This window comes from Struthio camelus, chromosome 4 (assembly GCF_040807025.1).
Source record: "Struthio camelus isolate bStrCam1 chromosome 4, bStrCam1.hap1, whole genome shotgun sequence".
Classification (NCBI taxonomy): Eukaryota; Metazoa; Chordata; class Aves; order Struthioniformes; family Struthionidae; genus Struthio; species Struthio camelus.
This window is the reverse complement of record NC_090945.1, coordinates 56,376,493-56,389,657: the sequence shown is the minus strand read 5'-3', so window position 1 is coordinate 56,389,657 and position 13,165 is coordinate 56,376,493. Positions and strand designations below refer to the sequence as shown.

At 40.1% G+C, this 13,165-nt stretch overlaps 1 protein-coding gene across 1 annotated transcript; it reads left to right on the top strand.

The window, feature by feature from the left end:
* The first annotated feature begins 2,928 nt into the window (after nt 1-2,928).
* EXOC1L (exocyst complex component 1 like) lies at nt 2,929-11,617 on the top strand. Its single transcript, XM_068942855.1, has 3 exons — nt 2,929-3,049; nt 7,206-7,336; nt 9,259-11,617. The coding sequence occupies exons 1-3, from the start codon at nt 2,929-2,931 to the stop codon at nt 9,520-9,522; spliced, it is 516 nt and encodes a 171-aa protein (XP_068798956.1). The 3' UTR covers nt 9,523-11,617.
* The last annotated feature ends 1,548 nt before the right edge of the window (nt 11,618-13,165 follow it).

Here is a 13,165-nt window from a genome sequence, read left to right as displayed (position 1 = left end):
AAAGATTTCTAAATACGAAAATATGAAAAATTAGTAATTTATCTTTCAGTACACTGATAGTGCTTGAAGGGTACATGCTTCATGACACAGTACGCAGACATGTATGAATGTGTTTGCTCTGAGCCTCAGACTTACCTGGTGTGCACAGCAGATGCTAAAGTCATGCAGGCAAGGATCTTTCCACACAGACAAGTCCAAGTAGGCATGGACACAAGAAGGTAGGAGGTAGAGGAACAGCTGTACATTCACTAGTACTGCTCGGATAACAGCCACACAGCCCTGCCCCACCTAAAGCCCAGACAGACATGGCTTTCAGTGTAAAGCTCAGTTACTCTACTAATTTCTAGTACGTTAAGCACTATTGACAAGACAGCCACAATATTAATATGTGAGAATATCTCAAAAGACAAAAGTCTAAAAAATGTTAACATATCAAACCACAAAACCCTCTTGCGAAAACTAGGGAATAATGATTTAGAGTTTGATCAAACTGTTAAAAGAAAAAAAAAGCGAAAATACTTCCTGCTAATCAGAGAAACATCCAGGTTAGAAAGAACAGAGCTCTACTATTATCTCAGCTCTGTCACTTCCAAGGGTGAGGTTCCACTCACCATTGAGGCAGTTTCTCCAATTTCAGTTGAGTCTTTCACAAGGGAGAACTGATGGAAAATTCTTCCAGAGCTGTACAGTTTTCCACGCCATCCTGAAAATAGTAACGAAACTAAGTATACAGAAATCTAGACAATCTGTAAGAAACTTGATGAAACCTCTATCAACCAAAATCCAAAGATGTTTTATTTAATTACGCAGCACAATGAATAGCATTCCCGAGTCCGAGACCCCAACATATCAGGATTGTTATTAATGTACATATTATACAGTTTTAAAAAATAAAAGCTTCCACATTTTCTGAAGGCATTTTTGTATTTGTACATTTGTTGCTTAAAAACTGCACAAAACTATTCAAGCATATGAGATGCAACTTGAGCCACAGACTGTGGCTGAGTCAGACATAGTTTCCTAATGAGAACTCTGGCAATGAGTACGAAGACTGAAACCTCCAACCATGACACTATTAACCCTGATAGCGATGAACTGAAGTCTGGGGCACGAGGAGCCTCAGCAAGGCCTTGACGATTCTGCCAAAGGCTGGCAGAAAAAGAGGATCTGCAAGCCAGTTTGTACATCAGTCCCCTATTCAAGGCATGGCAAGGTCATCATGGTTGTGGGGAGGCGTCTGGACATCCCCGAGCCTCAGCTATCTGCTCAAAGATCTTTACACCAGGGCACTTGTCTGATATGCAGTTGTCTAGGTTTGTAAGTCAGCACCATGCTCTCTTCCTAAGAAAAGCTGTTTTAGTATGGTTCATGCGATCTTTAAAGAGGCGAAACTTGTCATTATGCTCTGTACTAATAAATATATGCAAAAACTGAAGCATAGAGTAACTTTACTCTCCCAAAGCAAGGGTGAAAATTCTTCTACAGATTTAAGAATCGCAAATGTCTTTCCAAATACATGAGACCAAAAGGAAGCAGAACAAATTAAAATTGTATAGTTGTTTCTTCACCATCCCTTTTGCATTCATGTAGCCAATATGCTTAATCTAGTGGGATGAATTCTCGTTAATTTTGTATCAATATAATTTTATCTGATTTCATTTTGCTTCACGTCACCAAAGCACCATACAGATCCACAGTACTAAACTATTCTAATAATATTACAAAACCTTATTTTCTGGAAAAAAAAATTGTTTTTCTCCTCAACTTCTAAGTCTTCATTTCAGCAGTCATTTCTTTTCTATGTTAGATTACTTTCTAAGCAATAGTGAGACTACAAAAATGAACATTACAGAAGGCATTTAGACATAATAAAGCTTGAGTATATGAAGAGTATGTCCAACTTGTATAAGCAGCCAAAAAATGAGACTGAAGGGAAAGCTCTTTCAGAGCTATTGCAGATACTGAAAGTAGAGGAATACTTTTCCTCAGGAACTTTACCCACACATCTGCAGCGTGGCATGAACATAGAGAATTCCTGAAAATGTTCATGTCTTACGTATCTAGTTTTGTATCAGGGCTCTCACTAATGTGACCATACTTAAGAGGAGAGCTTCCTCTGCTCCCCAGGCTGCACCTGTCCTCTCAGGGCTCCTGTAACACAGAGGTGAGCTCTCCTTCAGGTCACACTTTCTGCTCATAAGGAACGGCATAAGGTAATTTTAACCTCAACTGCAAAGAGTAGTAGAGCTCTAAAGCTATCTAATCCCTTTGTAAATTCTATCAGCTCTTTGATCTACCGATAACAAATGTGTAGTCAGTGACAACTGGTTCTTGGTAAACTGCCGTTAGTTGGATTAATCTGTGCTTTCCTCATTTATTCCCTCCTGCAGGGCGCAGCCCGGACAGACAGGCAGCCCCATGGCTCCTCCACACCGCGCTAAGGCCGCGGGACCCCGCGCGGTCGCGGAGCGGCTGGGAGAAGCGCCGCGGGGCGGCCGAGCCCACGAGCAACTCGCGATCCGCGCTCGCACGGGGCGCGTCCCAGCGGGGCGGCGCGGCGCGGCGCGGGAAGGAGGGACGGCGAATTTGGGGCGTGGAGACGCGCGGCCCGGCCTCCCCCCGTGCCGGCGGCTGGAGCCTTAACGGCAGCGGCAGGCAGCGCGGGGCCGGCCGTGCGGCAGGGGGTCCCCGCCGCGGGCTGCTGTTAACCATGTCGCCGCCGCGCCCGGCGGCCGCGCACGCCGGCGCGGCCCCGCGCGGCCGGGAGGCCGCCTCCGCGGCGGGCGGCGCGCAGCCTGCGCAGGTGCCCCGCGGGCGCCCGGCGCGGCCCCGCGGCTCCGCGGCGCGGGGGGCCGACGCGTGCCGCTGAGCCGGGGCGGGCGCTGCTCCGCGGGGCAGCACGTCGGGCTGTCGGCGAGGGCTAGGGCGATGTCCTCGCTGGTGAAGGAGGACCTGGCGAAGAGGCTCTTCGGGCCCCTGCGGCAGAGGCTGCATGAGTTCATCGAAGTGGAGGGCGCGGGCTCGGAGCGGCTCTACCTGTGCGCCGCAGGTACCGGGGCAGCCCGCCGTGCGCGGGTGGCTCCGCAGGGGCCGGCGGCCCGGCTGGGTGCGGGTGCCTGGGGCTGCTCAGGGGTTAGATGCGGGCGTGTGCAAGAATGGCTGTGCGCATGGGTAGGTGGGCACGGGTGTGCGGGGGCGGCTGCGCCGGGGCGCATGTGCCTGGGTGCGTGTGCATGGGCGAGTGCAGGAGTACGCAAGGCTGCGCGCACCTAAGAGTGGCTGGGCGTGGGTGCGCGCACGAGTGGCTGCGCAAGGGAGTGGCGGAGGGGCGCGGGGTGGCGGGCGGGAGAGCCGCTGGCTGGCTGCGCCGGGCAGGGCGGCCGCGCCGGGGCTGTCCGCCCGCCGGCCCCGGGCGTGCCGGGGCGCCGCCGTGGAGCGGCCCCCGCGGGCAGCTCCCGAGCTCGATGCGAGATCCACCTTGCTGCAGCGGAATTGCTAACTACCTTCTGAAGTGGTGTTTTCTCCTCTTTCTGACACGTTTGTAAGGACTTGAGCTTTAAAACGCGCAGCGAAAGGTGACGCTTTCAACACATTTGTTGAAAAGCGTTCAGGACACGGGCATACTACAAGTGGCTAATTTGCTTTTGAAAGAGCAATACCTTACTACAGCGCTAGGTATTTCATAAGAAAGTATCATTTTAGGGCATTGTAATTTTTAGAACTTTTCCACTCTCATTTTGCTCTTAAGCCCTACATATTGTTCCAATTGCACAAGTAACAGTAAACTCCAGTCTTGTGGCTTAAATAAACAAGCAAACATTTCAGTGAGTGACTAACAAGAAGTTTGAGTAAAATAAGATGGTTATGAGTGACAAACTTAAATGCCTGGCTTTGTATTAAATTTGACCTCAAGTATATCTCTGTTTTATAAATGGATTAGAACACAGTTTGAGAAAAGCCTGTAATGTTTTTATTTTGGCAACAGTGAAAGATATCCAAAAAGAGAAACACTGTCATCCATAGGTAGTTAGGTTGAGGTGAACGCTTTCTCCAGTTTGTTTTCTCTTGAAGTTCAAAATATACATATGCAAATACAACAAATTATGTACCTGAAATCATTCCCTACCGGCAAAAAAAAAAAATCTCAACCATATCCTTTAATCATTATTTTTGTAAGCACTGAAAGTCTTTAGAACATTTACACTGTTTTATACATTATGGCAATTATGGAGCAACCTACGTACACTACCCCCAAATATGTTTAGTAGGACAGGCTTTGTATATTAGAACTGTAGAAGTAGTTTTCTGTCAAGAAATGGATTCTTGAGCCTTGTAGTGCTTCTAAATGCACAAACTACCAACTTGATTTTATAGTTTATAGAACTGTGTGTAGAAGTGTGTTTAGTTATGTGTGGTAGAATTAAACAATTCACTACTTTGAAACATCCAAAGAGGAGAGATAACAAAATTCTGTACCGTTAAAATCTTTACTGAAAATTTCTTTTCAAGGCAGAGAAGAACAAGCCATTAAAGAAAGCTTCTAATCAAATTAATTTAATAGAACTCTCTGAAGACATAAAGGAAAACTTGTATTGAGTGAAGCTTCTTAAAATTATTTTTATTATTTAATGATTTTTAAAGAGCATTTGGGAATGTTTAACAGTTGCAAGTGCCAATGCTATCAGTACAATTAGTTAAGAGCAAATCATACTATCTAAAATCTTATCCCTGCAAGGCAGCCTCAGAAAATCCTATTAATTTCAAGTTAACCATAACGAAGGAAAATCGGTCAAATTACGTATAGGGAGGAAACTATATAAGTCTATGCCCTTTTAAATCTATGTTACAACAAAATATCAGTGCAGAATTCTTATTTTCATGGCATGTACTCCACATGATTTCCCCTCATTTTCACGATAGCTAGTCCTAATTCTTGAGCAAAGACAATAACATCCTTTCACTAAATAGCTTTATCAAACCTGCAAGAAAGTAAAGCTGAAATGCAACCATATTCAGGAATTTTCAGCAACTCTATACTGATATGGCTGAGAAGAATATTAGCAATAACATCATATTACCCATTGGAAAACAGATACTCTCAAAAAGGTGTTTCCTCCATGAAAGAACTTAAGAAACAATTCAAGCTCTTTCAAGGCACTGTCATATCCGTGCCCTCCACAACAAAAGCTTTTAAAGCTTAACAGAATGAGAATAAGGTAGATCTGAGAAATGCTAATGTTATAAGTAAAAAATATTTTTTCCTGTAAGTCTGTCAAATGAGTTTGTGAACAAGCAATATCTAAACTGCAGGAAATGTAAAGAAAGGGTTTTTTTTTTTTTTTTTTTTTGAAAGTGGTCCACCCAAGTTTCACTCCTGGGCAGATCATGCTCCTAGCTTCACTCTTTTTGTTACAGCAGTTTCTTAACAAACTGTGATCCGTCCTTATTTCATATGGTTTCTGTTCCTACATGAGGAGGGAAGGAGTGGCAGTCAGTGGGTTCTGCAGGCTCCTAAGACATCCAGTTGTGTTTCTGAAAGGACTGTGGGTTTTTTGTGGGACTGGGATTGTTTTTAATCTGAGGAAGACTTGCACGTTCCCACACAGGAAAGCAAATAAACAAAATGTGAGAAGTTGAAAGTAAGAAGAGAACATTCTAAGATTAACTTAATGGATTTGCTTGTAAGTGAAAAGCACTGTAATTCTTTGTAGAAGATAGTTCACTGGTGGTCCTTTGATAAAAATCATTCAGAAACCGTGATTAGTCTTGAGCGTAGGGTCAGAAAGAAAGCAACAGTGATATGGATTTCCCAGCAGACTGTTCAGGAACTTACAGGCTGAGCGAAATTATAACCAATTTCTATATTGTTCATTATTTTTCTTGGAAGGTGGAAAGCAGGGATATCAATACATATCCTTATCAATACACGTCCTTAGTCTATCCTTCTTTTACAACCATTTTCTTATGAACAGGTGAGAAGTAAAACACGTTTTGACAGGAATAAGCTAAGGAGCTTATCTGGGAAGATAAAGTTAGCGCAGTTTCAAAATGGTTTTTCAAAAATCAAGGCAGCATTTAGAATTAAAAGAAAAACTGTTTCTAGATGATCTACAGAAATGTCAAAGAAAAAACAGACTGCAGTGACTCTGTGCTCTGTCCATAGCAATTGTCTTTGGTCCTGTATCTGTAGCCCCATGCTATGAAGGCAAAATGCTCCTGTCAAAAGTAGGTGGCACCTAGCACTTACCTTAGGTTGCAAGATGGTCTGGAGAAGTGGTCGGCCCTCCAGTTGTTACACTGGACGTGCAGGGGATTGTCTTGAAGACATGTAACAGCCCAGGGAGGCATAGGTAATGTCTGTAATGCTATAAGGCAATAAAAAGAAATATATATTAATTTGAAACAGATCGCTATTGACCATCCATAAAAAGCAACCAAATCAAACAAGAAAAAAAACAACCTAGAAATTGATCTGAAATCAGTGGTCAGGCTACAGTTCTTTTCACACTAATTATTGTGTTTTACAGACGTCTGATCTCCTACGTAGCACTTAATGTAATCAGTTAATAACAGTAGTGATTACAAAGAGTGTCTCTGTACTCTTTTTATTCTCATTTCAGGCCTAATAGGAGGAAAATGGTAATTTCTATAAAGATACTGCTGGGCAATTGGAAGCTTTAAGAAATATTTTCAGTGTTATTTTTGTTAAGTGGCATGCAGATGTATTTTGTAGGGAAATACTATTTTAAAAAGTAACGGCCACATAAGAGAGCTGCATCCACAGAATGGAAAATATAGCACAAGTCATGTAAATACAGAGCCTTGATAGTGGTTTTACAATTGTATAACTCCTGCCCCCCAAAAAGAATCCCCCTTGCAGTAAGAAGGATAAATGGATTATCCAAACAGATCCAGTGCCAGAAATGGGCTTTCATTGTATTGCTAGTGAATTCAAATGAAAGGCTTTCCCACAGATAAGATTCTCTTTTCACAGGATGGGTAAGGTAAATAGAAAATCTACTAAAAGCTGATGGGCTTTGTAGGCTGAGAGCATTGGTCTATTTTTAATCACTGCGCAAAATAAAACCAGTAAGTCCAGTATAGCCCTATACAGTCCTACCTGCCATCAGTTAAGTCAAGTCATTTATTATCAGAACTCTTGGAAAGTATTTGCTTGCATACGTAAACTATTTTTTGTTTTGCAGTGACTAAAGGTGAAGAAGTAGAAATATGTATGGTTAAACACTTTAGAGTAGATCGAGAGGAGAAATACGAAATAGTTGAAAAGTGGTTTTTGAAAGATCTGGAAATGATTGATGGAAAAGAAGCAGACACTGTAAGTGCTATGTATTATTAAATGCATATATAGAATAAACTTTCCTTGTGTGGCAATTTGTGATACAAATAATGAAGTGCAATTAAAGTGCATTATCTAAAAAAGAAAATTATGTAAAAAGAAACAGAATTTTTTTGTTTATTGCATGTCAGAGGCTCCGGATTGCATTTGCACTGATTGTAAGAAAAATGGATTTTGTTTATCTGTTATCATTTTCTTCATCAGTCTTCTGAACTGCTCTTGAGATCTGAGGGACAAGCTAGGTGATTTCTAATTTGTTCATTCTAACTGGGAATAAAAGCTCTCCAACTGCAGCACCCAGTGCAAATCTGGGTTAATTCTATAGATTTAAATACCTGCACTTGAAAACAGAATTTAGCTCCATATTTTTATGGAGAATATGGCCCTGTCATTTGAATTCATGAACCTGTTCTCTATGTGGAAAAGAGAATTTGTGTCAATGTATAAAACGTCATTTAAGTACGTGGTTTGGTGTACCAGCTTAAGAAATAGGGCCAAATTTTGCCTTCTTCACATAACTTAATCTCGCTCACATTATGTGTGTTAGTTACATAGTTACGTGAATAAAATATCTTTGGCTAGACGTGGCTCATGATCTTAACTGCTAAAAGATTCACAGTCTGTCAGACACAACTTCAGAAGGGTAAAATTAGGCTACAATAATACCATACAAAACATACCAAAAGTAGAATTACATCCTATTTTACAGAAACTGGAAGTATTTGCAGAGGAGAATATCTTACTAATTTTTAACAACCATCCACCCTTAGAAAATGTAGTCCAGGAAAAAATTACAGTGCTTTCAAATGAACATAAAATTGAGTTCAGATTACATTACACTAGTGAAATGGAAATCAAGAGCTGACAAAAAGGTTTCAGGGTTTACTCCAAGGAAAATGATAACTCATTCTGTCCTGTCAACTGTTTCCCTTTGGAACAAGCGTCCCACAACTCCTGCACAGAGAAAGGGTCAGACGTGCTCTGTGCAGCAGTTTGTAGGCCCCTCTGCGCATTGCCCTCAAGTCTAAAATTGGGAACCTGGAAATGGAGGAGATGAGGCCAGGTTCATTGTATACCTGTACCCTGTGGGCTCCTTGCAGCTTCAGCCAGGGGCGGGGGGGGGGGGGGGGGGGGGAGGGAGGGAGCCACAAGTAATACTCCTTTACATCCTTTGTCTGAGTTATCTTGCTGCTGGAAATGTGTCTGTGCCTTCCCCAGCCAAGGCAGCTAGAGAATTTCCTATCACCTGCCTGTATGAATACGAACTCCATCCTTTTTTTGAAGCATTATACTAAAAAACCCTTCTGAGACGATTCAGCCTTCCACAACTGGGATGATCTAAATCTGTCTTATTTTTGGTTAGAAATAGCCTAAATGACCTAAAACTCATAACTGTAGGGTGATTAACATTGCTATAAATATTCATAATGTTGTTAATCATATTCATAGAATTTAATAGAACTTTGCTGCCATTATTAATTGTGCCAAGGAGCTGGAAAGCATGGAGAATTGCAATTTAGGCAGGAAGAGCAATCAATATTCTTCCTCTGACAGGCATATATATTTATAACCCAAGGCAAGTGCTTTTCATATCATGTGTTTCTGACAACAGGACAAATCACTACATTTCAAAACAACACTGTATAATCCCAACAAAGTACAATGTATCACCTGGCTAAATTTTCACTCAGGGCAAAACCCCTACTGGCAAAGAATAAACCTAGTTAGAAACTACTACTTTACTGTAAACTTTTGAAAGATGCTTTAGTATGAACAGCAGAAATATGCAAAGTTCATCAAGCTGAGGAAAAGATCTGCAGATAGCTGAGCAGGGAACAATAGAGTTGCTGTTCTAATGTCTGTAATGCATGTAATAATTTCCTTCTCTCTCCATTTTTTAGGATAATCCATATTTTGATATGCACTTCCACAAAGTCTACAGTATGGAAGCATATAGTTGTGCATCTAAATATACCTTTGCTCGAACGTTAAACAAACTGAATGAAATGTATCTTAAAAAGGACTTGAAGATTGTGAACTTTGATAACACCTACCTAAATGATGATTCAATCTGGTCATCGAACAATAGAGATTGCTTAGTACTTATGAGGATATGCTTTTATGCTTCCAACCTTTTATGTCTCTCCCTATGTCCTCTGTCCTAAAGATGGATTTTATAACATTCAAGTGACTGGTTGACTTTCACTGACTAGAATTTCATAAATGATATGATAAAAGAGATAAAAAGCAGATACTGCATATCACTTACTAATTTTACATATAAGTCCAAAATGGAATATACTTTTTATATAAGCAATTGATCATTCATTTATATATGTTAGAAGAGCCTCACTCTGACAATCACCTACAAATGTAGAATACTTTCAACATAGGACCAATAATTCACAGGTTCAATGATGATTGCTCATGTAAGTAGAGTTTGGTACTTATTCTTATGTTTGTAGAGGCATAAATTATTCTTCATTAATAGCTAAAAATATTTTAAAGTATTTTAAGAGCATTAACAGGTAATGTGTGTCTTGGAAACAGGAAAAATAAAGCAAACAAATGAGATCTGTAAAGCAGTGATGCACATTTCCATTTTCAAACTCACCGAAATGTAGAACTCCCTTAAAGAGATCATACCTACATGAATACAAGGACCAAATCCTGGTCTGTTGAATCGGTTTTGCCTTCAGGTTCCATGGGACCAACTTTTCCCTCATGCATCTCTAATTATTTTTCCCTATAACGTCCAGTATTCCTTTTAGCCTATCCATTATTTGTGATGCCATCTTAGAAATATAAAATTAATGTTTGTAAGCAAATTGCTTTCTTTATATGTCAGACCTCTTAGCACTTTCTCCTTTCATATCATTAGTGTCTTGCACTTTATTATTCACGTATTATTCACTGGCCCAGTTGGGGAACAGAAATTGTTTATGCCTCTTCTCTGCCTCTGGACCAAGCGCTACTGGAGATCCTATAATAAGCAGTAGGTGGTGGCTATTAGTTACAGTTATGTCGTAAGCAAGTGATAGACTTTTCATAGAATTAGAATTCTGAGGGTAATTTCCACCAGATGCTAGCTATGTATTAGCATATTTAGTGCACTACTAAAATGCATATCAGTACTTACATGTAACATGGGGTGGATTCTGCCGAGTGCTTTGGAAGATCTCACCTATAACAAAAACATAAGGGCTGGACTTGTGACAGTATTATATTATAGTAGAAACAGAGGACAAATTATAGCTGCATTGTCAGCGTTGTTCCTCTTTTGGTCAATAAGCAGCATAGTAATATTACGTAGGATTAGTCAGCTAAGCTAGCTGGCTGGTGGTCTTCTGGCAGGCAATAGAGAAAGAAATGGCAACTCAAAAGCTGATTCAGAGAAACCTAAGATGGGCTTCCGGCCTGCCCTTCCTGCAGGGGAAAACTTGCTCTTTTGGAAGCCAAGAGAGTACAGGGAGACTAGCTGTGGACTAAATCAGCTAAGTATCAGCAAGTTGATCAATAAGTAGCTCACAGGAAACCACAAGCTGGTTAATGTCTTCTTTCAATATATGCCATCGGTAAAAGGGGATAGTCATGCAAGGATACTGTGACTCTTACTTCACTGTTGCTTTCCACATGGACTCCCACCTTTAAAAACAGCTATGTAAAAGTACTTTGGATTCAAAATTGAAACAAAAATAAGTGAGAATATATTTGAAAGACTGTATAAAAGGTATAGCTTTTTACTTTACTTTTTAATGCTGTCCAATTGCTAGTATATATAAAGGCCATACATTTGATTAGGTAATCTGTAAAAGCTGCGTATTTTATTCTAGGCATATGCTGTAAGTGACATTCCTTCTAAAACCACCTTAATAATTATGTGTCGCTTGGCAGTTGGTGAAAGCAATTTATATGGGTCATACAATTGGGAATTTGTAAGGATTGCGTCGTACATTTGCCACCAAAATATTGTGAGAGGGGAGGACTGTATTTCTAAACACCGTTTATGAAACTTGGCTGTTCGTTTCAGAATGTCTTTGGGATAATCCAATCCGAGTATGTATGTTGTAACGTGTGAGCCGTACCTACAAGAGCTATTTGCCCAACATCCAGCTTTCACAAAGCCATTTCTAATAGCAAGTAATTCAGACTACTGTTATATGTGATACATTGTCTCATTTAGACTGTGTATTATTGTACTGTATTATATAAAAAGTACAGAACATCTAATAATAAACACTCCATAGCAATCCTTTGAAATATGTGTATGGGTAGTGAATTCCTGACCAAGAGCTGTCTGTATTGTGTTAGAACCTAGTTAGAGAAAACACTTTCTAAAAATGACTATAATGTTCAAACGTATTTAATAGATTCGCATAAGTAGTTTATATCTTCCTATCCTTCTACTGTATAAACATTAAACTGATTATATTAGAAGATAAATAAGCCTGTACTGTATGTGGAATATATGCAATTAAAATCTGTCTGGCATTTCTTCTTCAGACATTCTTCACTATGTGATCAGACCAAACAAGAAGAAAGAAAAAAGAGGGAAATTCTCCTATTAGGTTATTTCAGTAATTATGAAAAGAAAAATATTTAAAAGATCTTTGTGGACTTGATCTAGGGACACTTACACAGTTCTTTATATAAAGATATCAAACACACTGTGTATTGCTAGGCTGATCTGATTGCACTGTAGAAAGTCTGTGTCCTGAGGTGCGGCAGACTCACTTTGTGGTTAGTATCGCACAGCTGGGGCACATGAGAGAGAGAATATGCTAAATTTTAAATAGAAAAAACTGACAGGCTAGATAGCCAATCTTTGAATTGATTTATCTTTCAAAATTGTTTTCTACATCACATTTCCTGATTTTGGTTATACAGTGTAGTTTGAAAAACAGTATTTTGGGATTCATCTGCTTCTTCTGGAAGACTTCTCCAAAACTGAATAGGGAGAAACTTATAGGAGAGTAAAGGATAATCAGAAATGCTTTTGTAGCATTCCTATAAAAGGTGTCAACTAAATGATGGAGTGCATTCTTACTCAAGACTCTATGTAGACTACATTCAGAATACAGGAATTGCTATCTGCCCTATCTGTGCTCCAGAGAAAAGGAAAAATCTAGCAGCCTGAAAGTAAAGAAGCGTGATAATGAACAAAGACGACTTTTATGCATACTTGGATAAGAGGCAGAGAGAGAAGAGAATCTCTCATAAAAGATGGATGATGCTTTTTGTCCTAAGAAGTATCCTGTATTTTAACTTTTAAACCAGTATCAGAAATAAGAACAGGTGGAAAGAAAAAGGATTTAGGAATATTTTGTTTGTAATACTTACTGATATCATATACATCTCCTTTTTTCTGTACTTAAATGATTCATAAATTTCCTGCAGCTCTGTACTACAAAGAGCACTTAATATCAACATTTAGAGAAGATGGTGCCAAATCAACAAAAAATACACTGGTGATATTACACTGGTATTCATGGATGCAAGATAACATTGCACCAGCTAAGAGCCTCGAGCTTATATTTAAAACAGAAGAATTCTCTTCCTGTATGTTTATCTTTCATTGATAACTAATCTTTTCCTACATTCTATATAAAGAAAATATGGAAAATGAACAGTTACTTCTCATTAAGGCTGGAACTTATGCTTCTGTTCCCTCCTGCCCCCAATCCACAGGTCTAAAACCAGGAAAGCTCAGTCCTGGATCAAAGCAGACTTTTTAAAGCCATTTCTGAAGGGAAACAGACCAGGGCCTGCTCCAGACTGACTTCTCTGTTACTTCAAGTTCTTGTTCTC